General features: G+C 40.0%; 2 protein-coding genes across 7 annotated transcripts in view; both read right to left on the bottom strand.

The window, feature by feature from the left end:
• Positions 1 to 20083, bottom strand: part of LOC113454220 (uncharacterized) — a 79280-nt gene that overhangs the window by 50419 nt on the left and 8778 nt on the right. The window contains exon 1 of one of the 2 annotated variants that reach the window (XM_087927742.1): positions 11718 to 11779. The exons of the other annotated variant lie outside the window; for it this stretch is intronic. The gene's annotated coding sequence lies outside the window, so the exon portion shown is untranslated. Of the gene's footprint in view, positions 1 to 11717; positions 11780 to 20083 lie in introns of those variants that run through there. 2 annotated transcript variants of the gene reach the window in all.
• On the bottom strand, positions 1028 to 11789 carry LOC113455168 (uncharacterized). 5 transcript variants are annotated; one of them, XM_087927871.1, is made up of 6 exons: positions 11718 to 11789; positions 10742 to 11324; positions 10370 to 10469; positions 10188 to 10255; positions 7578 to 7707; positions 1028 to 3808 (listed from the first exon to the last, which is right to left on the bottom strand). In XM_087927871.1, the coding sequence occupies exons 2-6, from the start codon at positions 11141 to 11143 to the stop codon at positions 2109 to 2111; spliced, it is 2400 nt and encodes a 799-aa protein (XP_087783997.1). In that variant the 5' UTR covers positions 11144 to 11324; positions 11718 to 11789; the 3' UTR covers positions 1028 to 2108. The 5 variants fall into 5 exon arrangements, with proteins under 5 accessions (XP_087783997.1, XP_087783996.1, XP_087783999.1 ...); XM_087927870.1 differs by having other exon boundaries at positions 10370 to 10484; positions 11718 to 11778; XM_087927873.1 differs by having other exon boundaries at positions 10388 to 10469; positions 11718 to 11770.

Genomic DNA, 20083 nt, shown 5'->3' with positions numbered 1-20083 from the left:
CACCCTGAAGAGATTGTGGGAGGCCTCAAAAGGCCCAGACCTGTCAGAAACAACCAACAACACAACACAAAACTCTTCCTTCCATCATCACCCAACAAGATTCAAACAAGCCTGGGACAGATAGTCTACAAAGTTAGCTGGACCCCCACATAGACCCCTGGGAGTTTGACAACCAATACATTTCTTGCAAGGCCACAGAGAGGGAAAAATATATCTCTCTCTCCGCTCCATGTGTTTAGCTTCAACAGGACCATGTGCTTAATGATTCTGCTCCATTAAACTACCCTTCCAAGCAGTCTCCATGTTTTCAGTGTCTTTCTCCCCACTTGGAATTGCACTCAGATGGACATTCATTCACATGCATTATTTCTTCTCCTGCCCTCTAGTACTTTGGAAAATAAATTGACCTCCTCATCTTTGTGGCAGCCTCTCAAGTACTGGAATACTGCTATCATGTCACACCTAATCCTTTTTAACTCTAGACTAGCCAAACCCAAATTGTGCAATAGTTTTTCATGTTTTAGTCTTCAGGCCTTTAATCAATGTAGCTACTCTTCTTTGCACTTTTTCCAAAGTTTAATGACCAAAACAAGATGCAGCATTCCAAGTGTGGTCTTACTAAGGCATTATAAAATGGTACTACGTAATACTTCATGTGAGTTTGATTCTACGCCTCTGTTTATAGAACAAAGGATTGTCTTAGCTGTTTTGGCTGCTGCCGCAGACAGGTAACGCGTTTTTCTTGTTTTGGGATTTTTTTTAGATTTTTTATTTTTATTTTTTATACATTTCTTCAAGTGAGCAATGTGGTTCCAGGTTACAACATACATACATAGTCACAGTTACATTTCCAGCTTTCTTATCTAGTTTTGTATCAAATCATTATTCCATTTTCTAAAAATAAATTTGCACTTCATATTTTTCATTCATTAATCCATTAACAAAAACATTTTCATCCTAAAACATATTTTCCACTATTTATTCCATTATTGTCATTTCCATCCTACCACCTATTTTATTTTACATATTTTCTTCTTTTACTTTCTCAAAGCCGATGTGCAACAAACAAAAATAAAATAAAACAAATATCAATATAATCATTCTTAATTATTACCTTCCAATTAACAATAATTCCCTATTTACTATTTTAGATGTTTCTCTTCCCCCCCCATTCAGGGTCCACATGGTATTTCCTCCCAATCTACAATGAATCTTACATTTATTCCAAGGATATTAATATAATCATTTCATATTTCCTCTTTGTTTCCATTTAACCAAATTTTAGCTATGGAATTATCTTTTTCATTCAATACCTTTTTAATCATAACAATCTCATTGCAAATACTTTTCAATATAATAATTTATAATTTACCACATTCCTTGTTTTTCTGATATTATTTGTATAATCAATTATATTTTCTATTTCTTATTTATGTAAAAATAAAAAGATTTAATAACAATAAATCATCTTAATTTTTTACTTTCATTTTTCTCATCATATAATTATATAATATTCTGACGGTGAGTTCTTATTCCCCTTTAATTCCAATTAAGCTTGTTTCTTTTTTTTTTTAAGTAAATCCCAATAAACTTTAAAAGGTCATAACTCCCCAATCTATATTTTTAAAAAACTAAAATGCATTTCCATGTGGAACCGCCCCCCCTTTATTTTATCTTTAACCATCATTTCTTAATCTCTCAGCCCTGTAATTTCTTCTTTTAGCCTGTTTACCCTATTCTATGCTTTTCCGGTCCTCTTTTTTCTCCCATTAATAAATGAATGAATGGGAGATGAAAACAAAAATTATAATAGGTGACTCATTTTTAAATGATCATCCATTCGGACTGCCAAGATCCCCCAATTACTGTTTTTGAGCCATGTTTCATGTAATCTGTTTTTCCCGCCCAGGTGTAAAAGCTTAACTTTTCTCCACATTAAATTTCTCTTTGTTGGATTCAATCTTGTCTCATTTGGAGCAGAAAGGCACAATATGCGTATACATAATAATCTATAGACACAGTGGGTCAGAAGTTAGAATGCCGTACAGCAAGCTGATTGCCCAGGAGCCAGGAGTTCAGTCCCAACTGGCTGATGGTTGATTCAGCCTTTAATCTTTGTCAGGTTGGTAAAATGAGGACCCAGATTGCTGTGGACAATATGCTGACTTTGTAAACTGCTCAAAGACTGCTATAAAGCTTTGTGGAGTGGAATATAAGTCTAAAGTGGAATTGTTATTACTATATATTTTATCCTGAGCATGGAACCTTTTATGACAAGATAGATGACCATTCTGAGCAAAGGTCTTTCCACATTCCATGCATTTATATGGCTTCTCTCCTGTGTGGATTCTGATGTGAGAAGTAAGAGAATTGCTGTTAGTAAACGTCTTTCCACACTCCATACATTTAAATGGGTTCTCTTCTGAGTGGATCATCTTATGCGTAATAAGACTACTTTTTTGAGTAAAGGTATTTCCACACTCCATGCATTTAAATGGTTTTTCTTTTGAGTGGATCATCTTATGGGTAAAAAGATTACTTTTTTGAGTAAAGGTCTTTCCACACTCCATGCATTTATATGGCTTTTCACCTGTGTGGATCATCTTATGGGTAACAAGTCTACATCTTCGAGCAAAGGTCTTTCCACACTCCATGCATTTAAATGGCTTTTCTCCAGTGTGGATCTTTTTGTGGAGAGTAAGTCTATTTCTCAGAGCAAAGGTCTTTCCACACTCCATGCATTTATACGGTTTCTCCCCTGTGTGTATTGTTTTGTGTCTTCTGAGTCCACTGCTATGAGTAAAGTTTTTCCCACACTCCATGCATTTATATGGCTTCTCTCCTGTGTGGACGATTTTGTGGTTTCTAAGTCCATTGCTATGAGTAAAGGTTTTCCCACAGTCCATGCATTTATATGGTTTCTCCCCTGTGTGAATCATTTTATGGGAAATAAGATGACATCTCTGAGCAAAGCTCTTTCCGCATTCCATGCATTTATATGGCTTTTCGCCTGTGTGGATCATCTTATGGGTAATAAGTTTAGACCTTCGAGCAAAGGTCTTACCACACTCCATGCATTTAAATGGCTTTTCCCCTGTGTGGATCTTTTTGTGGAGAGTAAGTCTATGGCTCAGAGCAAAGGTCTTTCCACACTCCATGCATTTATATGGTTTTTCTCCTGTGTGGATCGTTTTGTGATTTCTAAGTCCATTGCGATGAGTAAAGGCTTTCCCACACTCCATGCATTTATATGGTTTCTCTCCTGTGTGGATTGTTTTGTGATTTTTAAGTCCATTGCGATGAGTAAAGGTTTTCCCACACTCCATGCATTTATATGGTTTCTCTCCTGTGTGGATTGCTTTGTGGTATCTAAGTCCATTGCTATGAGTAAAGGTTTTCCCACACTCCATACATTTATATGGTCTCTCTCCTGTGTGGATTGTTTTGTGATATTTAAGTCCGTTGCTATGAGTAAAGGTTTTCCCACACTCCATGCATTTATATGGTTTCTCTCCTGAGTGAATCCTTTTATGGGAAATAGGATTACTACCACTTCTGAACCTTTTATCATACTCTCTGCATTTGTTCTGGGTCAAACAGTGCTTGTCTACATGTAATTTATCTTTGATTAGCTTTATACTTTTCCTAATATATTGTTTCCTTATTTTCTCTTGTTGGGCAATAAGGTCTTGCTTCGGAGCATCAGTGGAAGATGAGCTTTCCTGATTCCAATTATTTGACTGTTTTTTCTCATGGCTTTCAAATTCCATTCGAAATCCAAACTTTTCTGTTCCATCTTTAGCATTACCTTTAAAGCAAAAGAGAAATGAAAATGATAATACGGTTAGAGAAAAAGATCAAACTGTAGAAAGTCAACTGAATTTCCTTCTGAATTTCTCTGAAACTGCATATTAGTTTGTAAACACTCTTTGCATGGAGACTGGAAAGGTTGGGAGGTTTCAAGAATGGCTATATTGCTGTCCCAAAGTCTAATCGGCTTGCAAGGGCTCTTTGGCCAGATCTGGTACGAGCTCTACTTCATAGAAAACGGAGGCCTAACTCTTACTTTTTGCCAACCAACTAACAAACATATGTAGGAAATACACTACAATAGTAATGGGGGACTTCAATTACCCCGATATCAATTGGAAAACTAATAATACACCAAGTGAGAAGTCAAATGGGTTTCTAACCAACCTACTGGATAGCTTTGTGGTCCAAAAGCTAGAGGATGGAAGTAGAGGGACAACCATACTGGGAAGAAGTGATAGAGGGAGTTGAAACTGCAGGAATCTTGGGTGACCATGTCATACTAGAATTCAACATAACACAAACTCAAGCAATAGAACATGACACCAGACTCTTAGATTTTAAAAGAGCTGATTATAATAAACTCAGACAGAAGGGAAAGATAGATTTTCTTGGATGAAAATCCTAAAGGGGAAAGATTCTTTGGATGAAAATCCTAAAGGGGAAAACAACTCAGGAATCTTGGGAAACTCTGAAAAGTACGATCATAAAAGCCCATACCAGCACAAAACCACCAAGAAAGAAAAACAAGAAATCCAAGAAGAAACCAGCATGGCTGCACAAAGATCTCTCTGACAAATTGAAAGTAAAAAAGGACAAGTACAAAAAATAGAAAGAGAGGCATACAACTAAGGAAGATTATCAGCAGACAGCCAGAATCTACAAAGACGAAGTCAGGAAAGCAAAGGCTCAGAACGAACAGTCTTGCAACAAAAGTCAAAGATACTTTAAAAAGTTTCTTCCAACATATAAATAACAAGGAAGAAATCAAGAAAACAGTCGGTCCACTAAAGAAGATGGCAAGGAAGTAACAGGCAACAGAGAGAAAGCAGAGCTGCTTAACTCATTCTTTGCATCAGTCTTCACTCAAAAAGAAATTATAGCCCAACCTACCAAAAACATAACTGTAATAGACAGACTAGAAATAAAGTTAAAATAAGCAAAAAAAATAACAAGAGAAAATCGGTCTGATCTTGATGAACACAAATCACTGGGACCTGATGGATAATTTCCCAGAGTTTTAAAGGAGCTGGCAGAGGTCATCTCAAAACCACTACACCACATCTTTCAAAAATCCTAGAGCACCAAGGACCTACCAGAGGACTGGAAAGGTGTCAATGTGGTCCCCATCTTCAAAAAAGGGGGAAAAAACAGACCCAGGAAACTACAGACCAATCAGATTAACAGGCTAATACCCAGGAAGATACTGCAAAAGATAATAAGAAAACAGATCTCCCAAAATCTAGAAACAAGAACAGCAAAAACTAGCAGTCAGCACAGGTTTGTTAAAACAGATCATGCCAAACCAATCTTATTTTACTCTTCAATATAGTGACTAAATAGACTAGGGAAATATTGTGCACATAAGTTCAGCAAGGCATTTGACAAAGTAGACCACAACCTACTTCTTAGTAAGCTAGAAAAAAGTGGGATAGTACCATCACTAGATGGCCTCGCAACTGGCTGGCAAACCATATTCAACAAGTAGTCCTTAATGGATCTAAGTCTACGTGGAGGGAAGTAAGCAGTGGAGTGCCACAAGGTTCCGTCTTAGGCCCAGTACTCTTCAATATTTTCATAAACGACTTAGATGAGGGAATAGAAGGGGAACTTACCAAATCTGCAGATGATACTAAGCTGTCAGCAATAGATAACATCCAAGATAGGCTCAAGATCCAGATGGATCTTGACAGACTAGAACATTGGACCCTATCTAACATTAGCCAAAAAAACTAATGCAATCCTAAGTTGCATTAACAGAGGGATACAATCAAGATCAAGTGAACTAATACCACTCTATAAATCCTTAGTAAGATCACACCTAGAATCCGACATCCAGTTTTGGTTACCACAGTATAAAAAAGATGTTGAGGCTTTAGAAAAAGTGCAGAGAAGAGCAACCAGGATGATTAGAGGACTGGAGACTAAAACATATAAAGAACGGTTACGGGAACTGGGCATGGCTAGTCTAGTGAAGAAAAGGACCAGGGGAGACATGATAGCAGTGTTCCAATATTTGAGGGGCTGCCACAGAGAGGAGGGGGTCAAGCTATTTTCTAAAGCACCTGTAGGCCAGACAAGGAATAATGGATGGAAACTGATGGAAAGATTCAATCTAAAAATAAGGAAAAATTTTCTGACAGTGAGAACAATCAACCAATGGAACAGCTTGCCCTTGGAAGTTGTGGGAGGGTCATCACTTGAGACATTCAAGAAGAGATTGGACTGCCATTTATCAGAAAGGGTGGAGTCTCCTGCTTGGGCAGGGAGTTGGACTAGATGACCTCCAAGGTCCCAATTCTATCTGCAACATGTCCCACTTTAGTACGAGATCACACAAGACAAGCAGTGCAAGATCTCAGGCTAGTGATCATGCATGATCTCGTACTGCAACATTTTAGACCTGTGTTCTTTTAGGAACTGAGGACTGCACAAGATCCTGTTGTGATTGGAAGGATCGATCCTGCTGGGAGTTTTGACTCTGATGACTGTTAGATCGTGGCTTGATGCCAGAACTAGAAGAACCAGGAAATGTCAATCTGAAGGGAGGCGTCAGGACAAATATTGATTGGAGTGAATGAGAAGGGCAAGTCAGTAAATTAGCACGTGGCCTTAATGAGTATAAAAGGACACAGTTGGGCTGGTACATTTCGCCAGGAACAAAATGACTATTTGAGTGAGGACGTTACAGCAAAGAGCTCTGAGGCTAGGATTTATTGCCAGGACTGGTTTGCCGGACAGAATAAAGATTTATGCTGTGGTTTCTGCCAGCCGTTATCTTGTAAGACTTCTTTCCGTTTGATTTAATTGTGAAACGGCTGCTTTCTGTTTTGTTCGTTTGAATTTCGAAGGGGAGTCATAACATGATCCAGTACAAAAGTCTTTGAAAACAAAGAGGCCTTCCCTATGTTTGCAAAGCATTTTGCCCTGGATCTCGTGCAGGCCTTGGTTTGCAGAGAACAGAGGCCTAAAATACTGTAGTGCAAGATCACGAGAGCATGAGATTTTGTGCTACTAATCTCACGTATCTCTCACTACTTTAGACCTCTGTTTTCTGCAAATGCACTGAAGCTGGCCAAGGCACCAACATCTCACTACATCGTCACAATGTAAGTCTCAGCAGAGTGGGAGTATAAATAGTGCGAACATTGCACCGGCTCTGCTTTCGTTCGTAACTGTGAATGACAGCCATTGTGCTGCAACATTCATAATTTCAGAACCAGGTCTTAAGTATTTGAGGCAGGGCTAGGTCGTAACTTGGAACAGTCACTTAGTGATCTGCCAAAACTCAGGGATTACCTGTAGCCTAGGATGCTCTGAGACACACTACATGAGGCCTTTGTTTATGAATTGGATTGGGAGAATGCTCTTTACAGAAAGCATGTAAGCAAAGAGACATTGACTCTTTCCTTCCTTGGAGTACGAGAAGGCCAGATCCTTTCCTTCTCCCTCCAAGGAGATGATATCTGATTAGTGACTTTTTAATAAAAAAAACTAACTATCATCAGTCTTCTTGAACTCTTGTTTGGGGACTAGAAAACTCTTACCCAGAGAGATCACGTTCCTATGGTTTTCAAGCATGACTTCCGAATGCAGTGCTTTTTGGTCAGGATCCAGTTGAGACCATTCCTCCTCAGAGAAATACACAGCCACCTCCTCGAAGGACACAAGACTCTCCTGAACACGGAAAAAAGAACAGGAGGATTCGCAAGATCGTTCATCTTCATCAATGATTTAGACAAACGGATAGAAGGGGATCTCATCAAATTTTCACACAAGACCAAATTGACAGGTATAGCAACACTTCAGAAGATAAGCTTGAGATATAGAAGGATCGACACATTGGGCACCATCTAATAAAATGAGAATGAATGGTGAGAAATGTAAGGTGCTACATAGAATAGGCTCAACAGTAGAAAGTGCAACAGGGATCTTGGAGTCCTAGTGGACAATCACTTAAACAAGAGACAGGAGTGTGCTACAGTTGCCAATAAAACCCAACTCAGTCATAGGCTGCATTAAGAGAGGGATAGAATCAAGTTCACATGGAGTGTTAGTACCACTTTATAATGCTTTGATAAGACCACACTTGGAATATTGCATTTAGTTTTGCTTGCCAGAGGTAAAAAAAGATCTTGAGACTCTAGAAAGAGCGCAGAAAAGAGCAACCAAAATGATTAGGGTCCTGGAGGGTAAAAATATAAAGAATGTTTGCTGGAATTGGGTATGTCTAGTTTAATGAAAAGAAGGAACTACAAATGACATGATAGCAGTGTTGCAATATCTAAGGGGTTGCTAAAAAGAACATTCTCAACCTATTCTCCAAAGCACCTGAAGGTGGGACATGAAGCACTGGATGGAAACAAACCAAAGACAGTACTAACATACAACTGAAGAGAAATGTCCTGACAGTGAGAACAATTAATTAGTTGAATGACTTCCTTCCAGAAATTGTCAATGCTCCAATACTGGAGGTGTTTAAGAAGAAATTGCACAGCCATTTATCTGAAATGTTATAGGGCTTCCTGAGTAGGGGGTTAGACTAGAAGACCTCCAAGATCCCTACCAACTCAGTTATTCTGCTCCATTGTTCCCAAATTATCAAAGAAAAGACATACAGTACATTAAATGGCTGTGTGTCACACAAGTCCTAATTTTAGGTGAGAAAATGGACAATTCTGAAAATTTCTTTGAGTGAAGAAAATTTTGGACAAGTTTTATCAGGTTGATTGATTCTGCAAAACCTTCATTGACTTTCAATAAATAATCCCACTTCTGGATCAATTGATTTATTGCTCTGTCTATCATTGATTGATCTAGTAGCCTGAGCCATTAACTGAATGGGACAAAACAAAGAAGAGAAAATTCTCTGCAAAGGTCGTTTTTCAATGTTTGCAAAGCGGGAATGTTTGATCTCCTTAATCCAGGCAAAAATCAGAGGATTGGAAATTATTTTATAGCCCAAAGTACGGTGATTACAAGCTCTACGTGGCCATTGTCTTTGGCTTTTAAAATTCTGCTTTATTTTTTAATATGGTTTACTTATTGTTTGAACTACTGGTTATGAACAAGGCTTTTAAAAAATGGTAATGTGGCAAAGTGGATCTTTATTTTCTTTTTTTTAATTCACAATAAAATTTATTAAATTTTCAGCTTTAAATATTCTATATACATTTTTGCAGTTGTGACATCAGTTATACCATTCTCCCATACATACATACATACATGCTTATTTACAATTATACTTGAAGGCTTCTACTTTTGCATTATATTTTCTGTTTTCTAACCAAACATACCACTTTTCCCAGGCCATATAGAATTCTTTATTTTCCCTCTCCTGCAATTCCATTGTGAATTTATTCATTTCTGTGCAATCCATTTTTTTTTATAATCATGTCACCTGTGAGTGTACTATCTAATTTCCAAGTTTGAGCATATAGTATCCTAGCTGCTTTTAACATATGTATCATTCTCTTTCGTATATTCTTTGTTTATCCCTAATAAAAACAATTCAGGTTTGGGTACTATCTTTAGACTTGTTATTTCCTGTAGCCAGATCTGGATCTTATTCCAGATTTTTTTGCTTTTGGGCAAGTCCACCACATGTGAAAGAACGTACCAGGTTTCTTTTTGCATTTCCAACACTCTTATTTTAGATTTCGATAAATTTTAGCCAACTTTGCCAGTGCTAGATGTCTACAATATAACATTTTATAGTCTTTGGTTATTTTCATGAGCCTTGCACAACTCCAAATCAAAAAATTACAAAAAGAATGGGTCTCTAGCAATTACTACCACTGTGATACATTTATTCCTATCACCTGAAGCACTTCTAAAAAATTACTTCTTCTAAACTCATAGTTGCAGGGGTACCTAGCAAAACCAGTTAACCTTTTTTTTTAAAAAAAAAACCAAAACATTTCCTAAACAGAATCTGAGGGTAGAAATGACAAAGTATTGTGTCCCATTGATAGTCTACAGAGGAAGTTAAGCTGGCTGACAGCAACTTGAACTTGCTGTTACACTGTCCATTTCAAATCGGAACACAAAAATAACACAGTACAAACAAGGGGGGAAATAGAAGGAGAGAGAACTCTGCAAACCCATTTCATTTCCTGAAGGGAGAATACAAATCTAATAATTTTTCCCTTTCTTACTTGATTTGGAGGTTCAACCACTGCTTGAGCTCCATCGTAAAAACCAGAAAACTTCATTCTTTGTTTCTCTGTAAGGAATAATTTCAAAATGTATATTTAACAAAATAAGAGGAGGTGTATTACTGAAGAAAAGAAGGTAAGACAGATTGGTAATTGGAGGTAATCAGAGGATCTTGGATTACCTCCTGAGGTGTCCTGACCTGGATCTTCCCAAGGGTTCCTCCTGAAAAATAGCTCCTGAGGGGGATTTGATGGATTCTTCTTTCCCTCACGATCTTGGATCTCTACAGTGGAGCTCTTCAAGTAGGAGAAAGGAAAAAAGATGCAGAATTAATCAACATCACATGACATAAAGTGGATTCCTATATTTAGAACACAACCTCAAAGCCCCCAATATCCATCTGTGTCGTTGAGGGAGAAAACAATGGAACAATGTCCTACAAGAATTGGTGGGACATCACCATATATTATGAAGGTCAGAGAAGTTTGGGAAGGAGAGGCAAAATATTCCAATACATTCTGTATTCTCTTTTGAGCTCCCTAAAGTCTCTCACCTGCAACTTGACCTGCTCCTTCTGGTCGTCCCCCTGACTCAGGAGGAAGCCTTCAGCCAGGGCCACCGCCTGGGAACTGGTCTCTGCTCCACACTCCCTCACCCAGGCCTCCATCTCTGGGGGCAGAAGGAACAGGAGCTGCTCCAGAACAACCAGGTCCAGCATCTGAGCTTTGGTGTGTTTTTCTGGTCTCAGCCATCGCCTACAAAAGTCATGGAGTCGGCTGCAAAGTCCTCGGGGACCCTCGGTCTCCCAGTATTGAATGAACTTCCAGGGCTGGACTTCTGAAGGGAGGATGGTTTCTTCCTGCCCAGTTCTGGTCCTGGTCTTGCCACCCTTCCCAGGCTGAACAGCTGAAGGGCCTTTTTCGCTTCCCTCTTTTGCAAAAGGTTGTGTCTCCATCCTTTCTCTCTTCTGCAGAGCAACTCCAAATGGATCCAAGGACTCTTATGGATCTCAGATGCCTTTTCCTTCAAAGGACCATTTCTGGAGCCGCAAGACAGATCCCTGCAAGTTATTCCAGTCTTCTTCTTCTTCTTTTGCCCAAGAGAAAATTCTGGCTTGCAAAGATTTCAAATGGTATCTGAGATAGAAATAAAAACAAACGCCAAGAATTAGAAAGAGGAATTCAGCCCCTGAACCACCTTCACCCAACCTGCCCGGAGCCCCAAGCGGCTCATCCCAGCGTGGGGGCCCAGATCCTTCCGAGCAGGCCCGGGAAGGAGGCAGCTGGAGAGGCCGTCCCGCTTCTCTCCCCCTCCGGAGATAGGATCCTCGGAGATCCAGGTGCGAATCCTGCCTCCTCATCGCCCGGCTTCTCTCCTCTCCTGCTGGGCCTCCGTAAAGCCGATCCTCCTCTCCCCCCGCGCCTTCCTGGTATCCCCGCTTCCCTCTGCATGGAGAGGGCGGCTGGGGAGCATGGGACCCTGGAAGAGGCCGCCCCCCTTCACTCGCGGTCGTCTGGATATCCACCCACCAGAACGCCTCAGCCTCTCCTGCGCCTGCAGAGCACAGGGATTAAAGCCAGCGACTGTACTGTCCTAGAGTGGCAAGCGTTTGTGACGTCACTTCCTTCCCATCCTCCCTTAAAAACCCAGTTGTGACCTTCGCCCTCCAGTGGACCAGTAGGGAAATGCCTGATGTTCCCTTCTCTTGGCAGAGGGCGCCCCCGTGTGGATTTGGCGCAAACTGCCAGGGTTATAGAAGGAGCGGAACTGAGTGGGGGGAGAGGGCAGGGATGATGGGCATGGGAGTAGGAGGAAAGACCGCTCTCAATGCCTCCCTGCCGGACAATGTCTTTGGGATCTCCAGAGGCGGCAATTTCTCCATCTTCTCCTTCCTGTGCAGGGACCGTCTGTGGAGATGGAGAAAAAATTCTCTGAAGGATTTGAACTCACTTCCCTCAAGAACAGTCACACTGAAGAGATTGTGGGAGGCCTCAATAGGCTCAGATCCTGTCAGACACACCCGGGTGGTCAGAAGAGGCTCTCTGGGAAATTCAGCTTGTGTCTTGCAATTTTTGAGAACTCCGGCCTGATGCGGAGGAAGATGGACACACACAGGGAAGCCACAATCAGGAAAATGATTTTTTAACCTTTATTTTTTATTTCTTTAATTCAATTCAATACATACAGCTGCTCTTTCCAAATTATTCCCTACACCTCTCACCAAAGAGGGGGATTAGAAAGGGCAAAGACCCCTCCAGCCTCTTCTGATGAACACCCCGGGCGTTGTACCTGCAGAAAGGCTCTTGTAGAAAGTTATCATCTGCTCCTCTCCTAGAAGAATGAAATATTCTAGGAAATATTAAACTATCCTTCCAAGCAGTCTCCATTTTTCCAGTGTCTTTCTCCCCACTTGGAATTGAACCCAGATGGATATTTCTTACAACACTCTTTTTTTTAGGTGGGGGGACAATTTTATTGGTTTTTAAAGACAAACAAAACAAACAAAACATAAAAACATCCAGCTTTCATTCATAAATATACAAGCAGTGTGTCGGTTGGTTTACCAGTTTTTTGTGCATCCATTTCGTAGTCTCAATTACAGTTATATTACATAATAACTCATATTATCAATCAGAAATTAAATACCCTGGTATCACTATTAAACAATCATTTGACTATAATTTTGATCATTCATACTTTGCGAGATAACTATAATTTACTTAATTTATTTTATAACAAATCATATAATCATACCAAATCTATCCTAAAAACATTATTATAGATATGATATCAAAAAAAAAGAAATATATCTTTATATATTTATTATTTCCTAGAATTCTAAAGATTCTATTATTGTATTTTATTATCTAACCATTGGTAGAAAAGGTCCCAAATTTTATAAAATTGTTTATCCTCTTGTTCTCTAATTTCAAATGTCAATCTACTCATTTCAGCACATTCCAATATTTTCTTAATAATTTCTTCCTGCAATGGTATTTTCTCATTTTTCCAGTTTTTAGCAAATATAATCCTAGCTGCTGTTAATACATTTACAATCAGGTATTTCAAATCTTTACTATATGTATCAGGTAAGATTCCCAATAAAAAGATCTCTGGTTTCAAGTCTATGTGTTTCTTTGTCATATTTTCCAACCACATGCGAATTTTAATCCAATATTTTCTAGCGTCCTCACAAGTCCACCCCATATGGTAATATGAGCCAGGTATCTGATGACATTTCCAGCATTTTTCAGATTTGTTCTTGAACATTCTTGCTATTCTTGTCGGGGGAAAGTGCCACCTGTAAAACGTCTTATACAAATTTTCTTTTTATGCTGTTGACGTTGTAATTTTACAATTTTGAGACCACAATTTTTGCTATTTCTCTAAGAATAATTCTGCTTTCTCAATTGAATCAATTCTGTGTCTCTGTTCTTGCCATGTAAACATTAGTCCTTCTGTAATCACCCATCTATAATTCACCTCTTTCTTTAATAACATTTTAGTCAGGAATCGATATTCTCTTCTCATCTCTCTCACTCTTCTAGGTATTTGTTTTAAGACCACAATCTCCTTGCCTTTGTATTTCAACGTTTTCTCTCTTGCCACTTGTAATATTTGTGTTTTAATGGCTTTTTTTGTAAATCTAATATGAACTTCTCTTGGTAGGTTATTTCTCATCGCATAGCTTGTGAAAACTCGGTATACCTCATCTACTCCATCCATCATCTTCTCCTCTGTTATTTCCAAGGCTTCAGCCAATATTTCTATCATTATCGCAGCTAGATTTTGATCGTTTTTCTTCCTCTATATTTGAAATCTAAGATAGAATTCTGATCTGTCCATCTCCCACTTCAGCATCCCACTTTTATCTTGTTCAACCACTGTTAATCTGCTGTCAATGTTTCCAATCTTCTCATCTCTTTGTTTATCTTCTTCAATTTTTTGGAATCTCTCATCATATTTCGCCATCATTTGTTGAATATTTTCAATTTTTTCATCAGTCTTCCCTGTTCTTTGTTCAATGTTCTCTGTTCTTTGTTCAATGTTCTCTGTTCTGTGTTCAATATTCTCTATTCTCTTTTCAATGGTGTCTGATTTTGTTTTAAGATCTTGGATTCCTTGCATAATCATCTGTAGAGTCACTTTTTCTTGTTCTTTATCTTGCTTTAACATTGTCTGGATTAAACGTTGTCCTCCAAATGGTGAGGTGGCAGAAGTAGAAGTTGAGGCACCAGAGGGTATGAGTTTCCTACTCATTGGGAACGTCGAAATCTTCAAATTCAAGTAGCCAATTATAATCCAAAATGGGAAATAAAGGTAGTAGAGGGTAAAAAGCCCAGTAGTAGTGTAAAAAAAGAAAGAAAGACAAATTCTTCAGGTTCTTCTGAACCTTAATCCAATTATGAAATGGTCAATTGTAATCCAAGATAAAAAATAAAAATAAGAAAAAAAAGCCCAATAATAATTAAAAAAAAGATGGGAGAGAAAATTTCTTCAGGTTCTTCACACCTTATCCAATTGAGAAGTCTCAAAAATAAAAATAATCCATAAAGATGAACCAAAAATATGATGGAAGAAGCAAAAATCCCAATGAAAAAAGAAAAAAGAAAAATTCTGAGGTTTTCCCTTTAAAATAAAAGGCAAAAGTAAAAATATTACAAAAATAAAGGTTTTTTTTTCTTTTAAAAAAGAAAAAAGAAAGAAGTACAGTAAAGCTGGTAAGGAGGGGTAACACAACTAAAAAAAATAAGAAGAACACGCTGCACTTTATTTAATTATCCAAGGCTCTTATTAAAAGTCTCTTCTCCACAAGCTTCAAAGCCAAACTTCAATTGCTGATAGAAGTCCAGAAGAACACCTGTAACAACACTCTCGTGTTCTTCCGTCTATCTTATCAAGTTGCAATGTTCTTGAAAGGGGAGTCTTTCACAGTTCTCTCAACTTCAAGTAAAATATTTTCAAGCCTCTAGTTGGCAGTGTTACAAAGTTTCTTCTCACTTTCCCCCTCCTTTTCTAGATAAAACATAATAGAAGTTTAAAAAAGGAAAGTATATATATATATATATATATATATATATATATATATATATATATAGAGAGAGAGAGAGAGAGAGAGAGAGAGAGAGAGAGAAATAACTAAAGGGAGCCTCTAATCTAAAAGATTTAAAAAATCAAAAAAGAGAAGAAAAAATGAATATATATAAAAGAGAAACCAGTCCAGTTAACAAAGCTAAATCACGACAGAAGTCCAGCAATAAAAAAAGTAAAAAAGTAAAAAGTCAAGCCTCACTTTGATGTTTCCATTTAAAAACCACCACTTACTCAGTTCTGTCAAAACTTTTACACATTTTTTCTTTTTCTTAGGGTGTCCTTTTAAGTCTCAGAATAATAGTAAAAAAAAAGTTCTCACCAAACCGACAAACTTTCTCTTTCAGTCTCTTCTGTTCCGGAGCTGTCCCACCTTCAGCAGCGTAATGGCTGCCTCTCCGCCGCTGGCAAAAGGGCTTCTCCTGGATCAACCCGGGACTTTGCGGTGTCCCTGGGATCTACAGGATGTGCCCTTCAGTATCACCGTCTCTACGGGACGGTTTAGGTCTGTTTGGACCAACCAGGGGCGAAGATATCGACTGCAGTCTCAGAGCCCCGAGATTGCAGCCGCATCGTTGCGACGTCAGCTCCGCCCAGAACAACATTCTGAAGAGGAAGAGGCCAATCTACTTGGCCAAAAGATTTGTTTAATGCTCCATGTGTGGACAACGCTTGGAACATTCAAAAAGATATGCATATTTCCAGAACACTAGAATTATTCAAGCACCACTTTTTCACACAACTATGTGAACAAAGTTACCATGGCACTGAAAAATAATAACTGCAAAATGAGTAAACAGTGTGGCCAGGCAGCTGTGAAAGCAAACAAAATTCTGGGATGCCTCACCAGATTATAACCATATAAGAGAAGGCCCTACCTGTTACATAATTCTCCACATTAAATTTCACTTTGTTGGATTCAACCTAGTCTCATTTGGAGTAGAATGGCACAATATGCGTTTGCATAATAATCTACAGACATAGTTAGCCAGAGGTTAGAATGCAATACTACAAGCTGCTTGTCCAAGAGCCAGGAGTTTGGTCCTGACTGGCTCATGGTTGATTCAGCCTTTAATTTTTGTCAGGTCGATAAAATGAGGACCCAGTTTGTTGCAGACAATATGCTGACTTTGTAAACTGCTCAAAGACTGCTATAAAACTTTGTGGAGTGGAATATAAGTCTAAAGTGAAATTGCTATTGCTATATACTTTATCCTGAGCATGGAACTCTTTATGAAAAGATAGATGACCATACTGAGCAAAGGACTTTCCACGTTACACGCATTTATATGGCTACTCCCCAGTGTGAATCCTTTCATGGGAAGTAAGTTGCCTGTTTATTCTAAAATATTGTGGTGTTTGTGTGGTGTGTTGTCAGTGGTTGTTCTTGACCTTAGTTGGTCGATGTGCCGTTTCCACTTTCTTCCGTCGTTTGTTTCTAGCCGGTATGATCAGGGGCCTGTTACCTGGGTTATTCTTGCTGGTATTCAGAGCGGGTCCCCTGTGAAATTTTTTGCATATATTGCATCTCCTGGGGTAAATATCCGGTATTTACTAGACGAGTCTGGTGGTTTCTCGGGATTCTATGTGGAGTGCAGTCTGTCTAGTTGGGATCATAATGCCAGGTCTTCTTCCAGGTCGGGCAGGGGGGAGCAACTCAGTGCGTCTGCATGTGCGATGCTTTTTCCTGATTGGTGTATCAGTTGATAGTTATAGGCGGCAAAGAACTCAGACCACCTTGTCATCCTTGGTGATAATATATTCGGGGTGGCCTTGTTCCCTGCCAGTATTCCTAGTAGCAGTTTGTGGTCAGTGATAAGGGAAAAGGTCCTACCGTATAGGTATTTGTGGAACCGCTTCACACCAGTGATGGCTGCTAGCGCCTCCTTGTCCAGTTGGCTGTAATTCCTCTCTGCCTTGGACAATGTTTTTAAGAAGAATGCAATCGGCGCTTCTCTTCCATCTGGCAGAGTGTGGCTTAGGATGGCTCCGACACCAAAGGGTGAGGCGTCGCAGGTCACGGTCAACGGTACGGTTTCGCTGTACTGCATGAGGACTGCGTCTGATGTTAGCAGGTCTTTTATTTTTCAAAAGGCATTTTCTTCCCGCTTTCCCCAGGACCAGGTGGCTGTTTTGTCCAGCAGCCTATGGAGAGGTTCCGCTGTTGTTGCCTTCTGTGGCAGGAAAACATTGTAAAAGTTAATAAGTCCAAGGAAAGCCTGCAGCTCCATTTTATTTTGAGGACTAGGGGCTTCCTGATGGCTTTAACCTTTTTTTCTGTGGGGTGGATTCCGTTTCTGTCCACTAAGTACCCCAGGAATTCTACTTTTTCTGTGCATAGTTGGCACTTTTCTTTTTTTTTAGTCTTGTGTCTTTAAAATTTGTAGGACCTCTCTTAGGCGGCTTTTCATGCCCCCGAGGTTTCTTAAGGCCACCACGAAATCGCCGATGCTTTCGCCCTCCTTCTGATCCCTTCTGTAATATTCATGCCGCCTGATGAGGTTGGGCACGGCGGGGGCATAGTGGTTGTGCAGCAGTCAGTCCAGGTCGGTCCAGGCCATCTCCTTCACATCTTGGGGCTTGGCTAGTTCTTTGGCCATTTTGAACACTGCGGGTCAGGAATACGGTTCTTTTTCTCTAGTCATTTGCATCTTTCAGGTTGTTGCTTTCGAGGAACATGAGGAATCGAACGAAGGGTGCGGGTGGCGAGTTGCTGCCATCCATCTCGTCAGTTGTTCAGCATTGATTCGCCACGTGCTCGGCTGATCTCTTGTCTCAGGATCCCACCTTCGTCGCCAGTGTTAGATTGGGTAAAGAGACACGAGACCAGCTTGACTTTCAGCTCTTTATTGCATGTATAGATCTGTTCAGGATCTTGGAGCCATGGCAGCCCTTCATATAGGGACTGCTCGCGGCTCACTAGCCAATGACAGGTCTTTGAATCTCCCACGATCGTCCCGGCCAATCGCGGTTGATTCTTAGCGAACCAATCCCTGCAGTTTAGTTAACCAGTCGTATTGCGGAGAGAGACCATGTTGCTATGGTTTTCAAGCATGACCTGCGAATGCAGTGCTTTTTGGTCAGGATCCAGCTGAGACCATTCTTCGTCAGAGAAATACACAGCCACCTCCTCAAAGGACACAAGAATCTCCTGAGCATGGAAAAAAAATAACAGAATAGGGATATTTGCAAGATCTGTTCATCTTCATGAATATTTTAGAAGAGAAGTAAAAGGGGAACCCATCACATTTGCAAAGAAGACCAAATTGACAGGCATACCATGTTTCTGTTTATACAACCAAGGATTGTCTTAGCTTTTTTGGATGCTGCCACAAACAGGGGACTCGTTTTTTTAGGAGGGAGGGTGTTAGAATTTTATTTTTATTTTTTATACGACTCTTCAAGTGAGCAATATGGTTCCAGGTTACAACATATGTTCTGCTTATTAATGTCTGGATGTGCCGTTTTTGTTGCAGTCTCTTTGCTGTTCAGCCAACTCCAATTGTGTCTGAACTTTGGCCAGTTCTGCCTGTTGGTTGGCTTGGGCCTTGGTCATTTCTGCTGCTTTAGCTGCTATTTCTGCCTGTTGAGCCGCTACTGCCTCTGTGGCGCATAGATCTGCGTCTGCTACAGCAGCATCTACTTCAGCTTCTGCAGCCCGGTCAGCATAACTTGCAGCTTTGGAGGCCTTAGATGCGCTGCTACTATGGGAAGATGCTCTGGAAGGATGATGAGAGCTGGCAGCAGAGAATTGGCATGAGACAGTGGAAACTGCTTGCGATCTTGCCGGTTTGGGATAGAGGGAGGAGGATTTCTTTGAATGGTGGGAAGAAGCTGCTTGTGATTGAAGACCTATGTCGGATGTGGCCATCAAGAAACTTCTTTCAAGAAACTTCTTCCCTCTGTAGCACATTGAAGATCGCAACCTGGAGGAAGTTTGCCTTCCTGAACTCTGTCTTCGCATTCGTTGTTTGCCTCCTCGAAGCAATTAATGTGGTCTTGGAGCTCTGGGTCTTCCAGGCTCGACTGTATGTATTTAAGCTTATTTTCACTGTCCCTCCACTGTGCAAGATGCTCCTCTAACTCCTTCTGCATTAGGAAGAGGTTCTTGAGGGGCAACTTGCTTTTGGGGGTGTTGAAGATCTTGACCAGCTCTGTCCATGCATCTGCAGGATGGTGATACTGCCTGTTCCAATCGTCTCTGAAGCGTGTCACCGTGGGTTGGGTGAGCTTCCCATGCCGTCTGAGATTGTAGGCTTTGTGAGGTATCGCTGCTTCTCCAGAGGTTTGGACATCTAAAACTGTTTTTTGGGAACTGGATCCACGTTTACATCTGGGGTGGGTGGAGGGTTCGAGTCTTCTGATACTTCAGGGACATCTGTAATGGCTGAAGAAGTTGCCATGGTTCAGAAAGTAAGTTTCTGCTAAATTTAGTACTTGATCAAATAGGTGGCACTGCACAATATGGCTGCTTTTAGGGTGTGTTGCGTGCTTGCTACACAAGTGGGCACTGTTGTTGAGTAGTAGGCTGTTGTTGCTGAGTCTGAAGATGTGAGAGCAAAATGCAGGGTTGCCTGTTAGTGTTGCTTACTAGGTCTGGAAGACCCTGTTGCTAAGCACAGGTTAGGCTCCAGGTAGTACTGGAACCTTGCATTAAGTTGCTTAATGTTGCCACAATAATTTTAAAAAGGGAATTTTCATTGGTTAAACACTGGTTAAATTTGGGAAACTCCCTATAGCTTTTATAAAAATTTGTAAACAAGTTTTGATAAAAATTGGCAGACAAGTCTTTGAATTCTCTAGG

The sequence above is a fragment of the Pseudonaja textilis genome, chromosome 2 (assembly GCF_049901715.1).
Source record: "Pseudonaja textilis isolate UNSWEBS1 chromosome 2, rPseTex1.2, whole genome shotgun sequence".
Classification (NCBI taxonomy): Eukaryota; Metazoa; Chordata; class Lepidosauria; order Squamata; family Elapidae; genus Pseudonaja; species Pseudonaja textilis.
Note: the sequence above shows the minus strand (reverse complement) of the source record. Positions and strands in the feature narration are given on the sequence as shown.

Bases quoted from the DNA above. Each gene is read 5' to 3' on its own strand.
- LOC113455168 (XM_087927870.1), bottom strand. From the start codon at position 11,143: ATGGAGACACAACCTTTTGCAAAAGAGGGAAGCGAAAAAGGCCCTTCA. The intron at 10,256-10,369 runs GTAATCCAAGAT...TATTCCTTACAG, and splicing joins AGGTCAGGACACCTCAGGAG to AGAAACAAAGAATGAAGTTT. The intron at 7,708-10,187 runs GTAAGAAAGGGA...TTCCGTGTTCAG, and splicing joins TGGTTGAACCTCCAAATCAA to GAGAGTCTTGTGTCCTTCGA.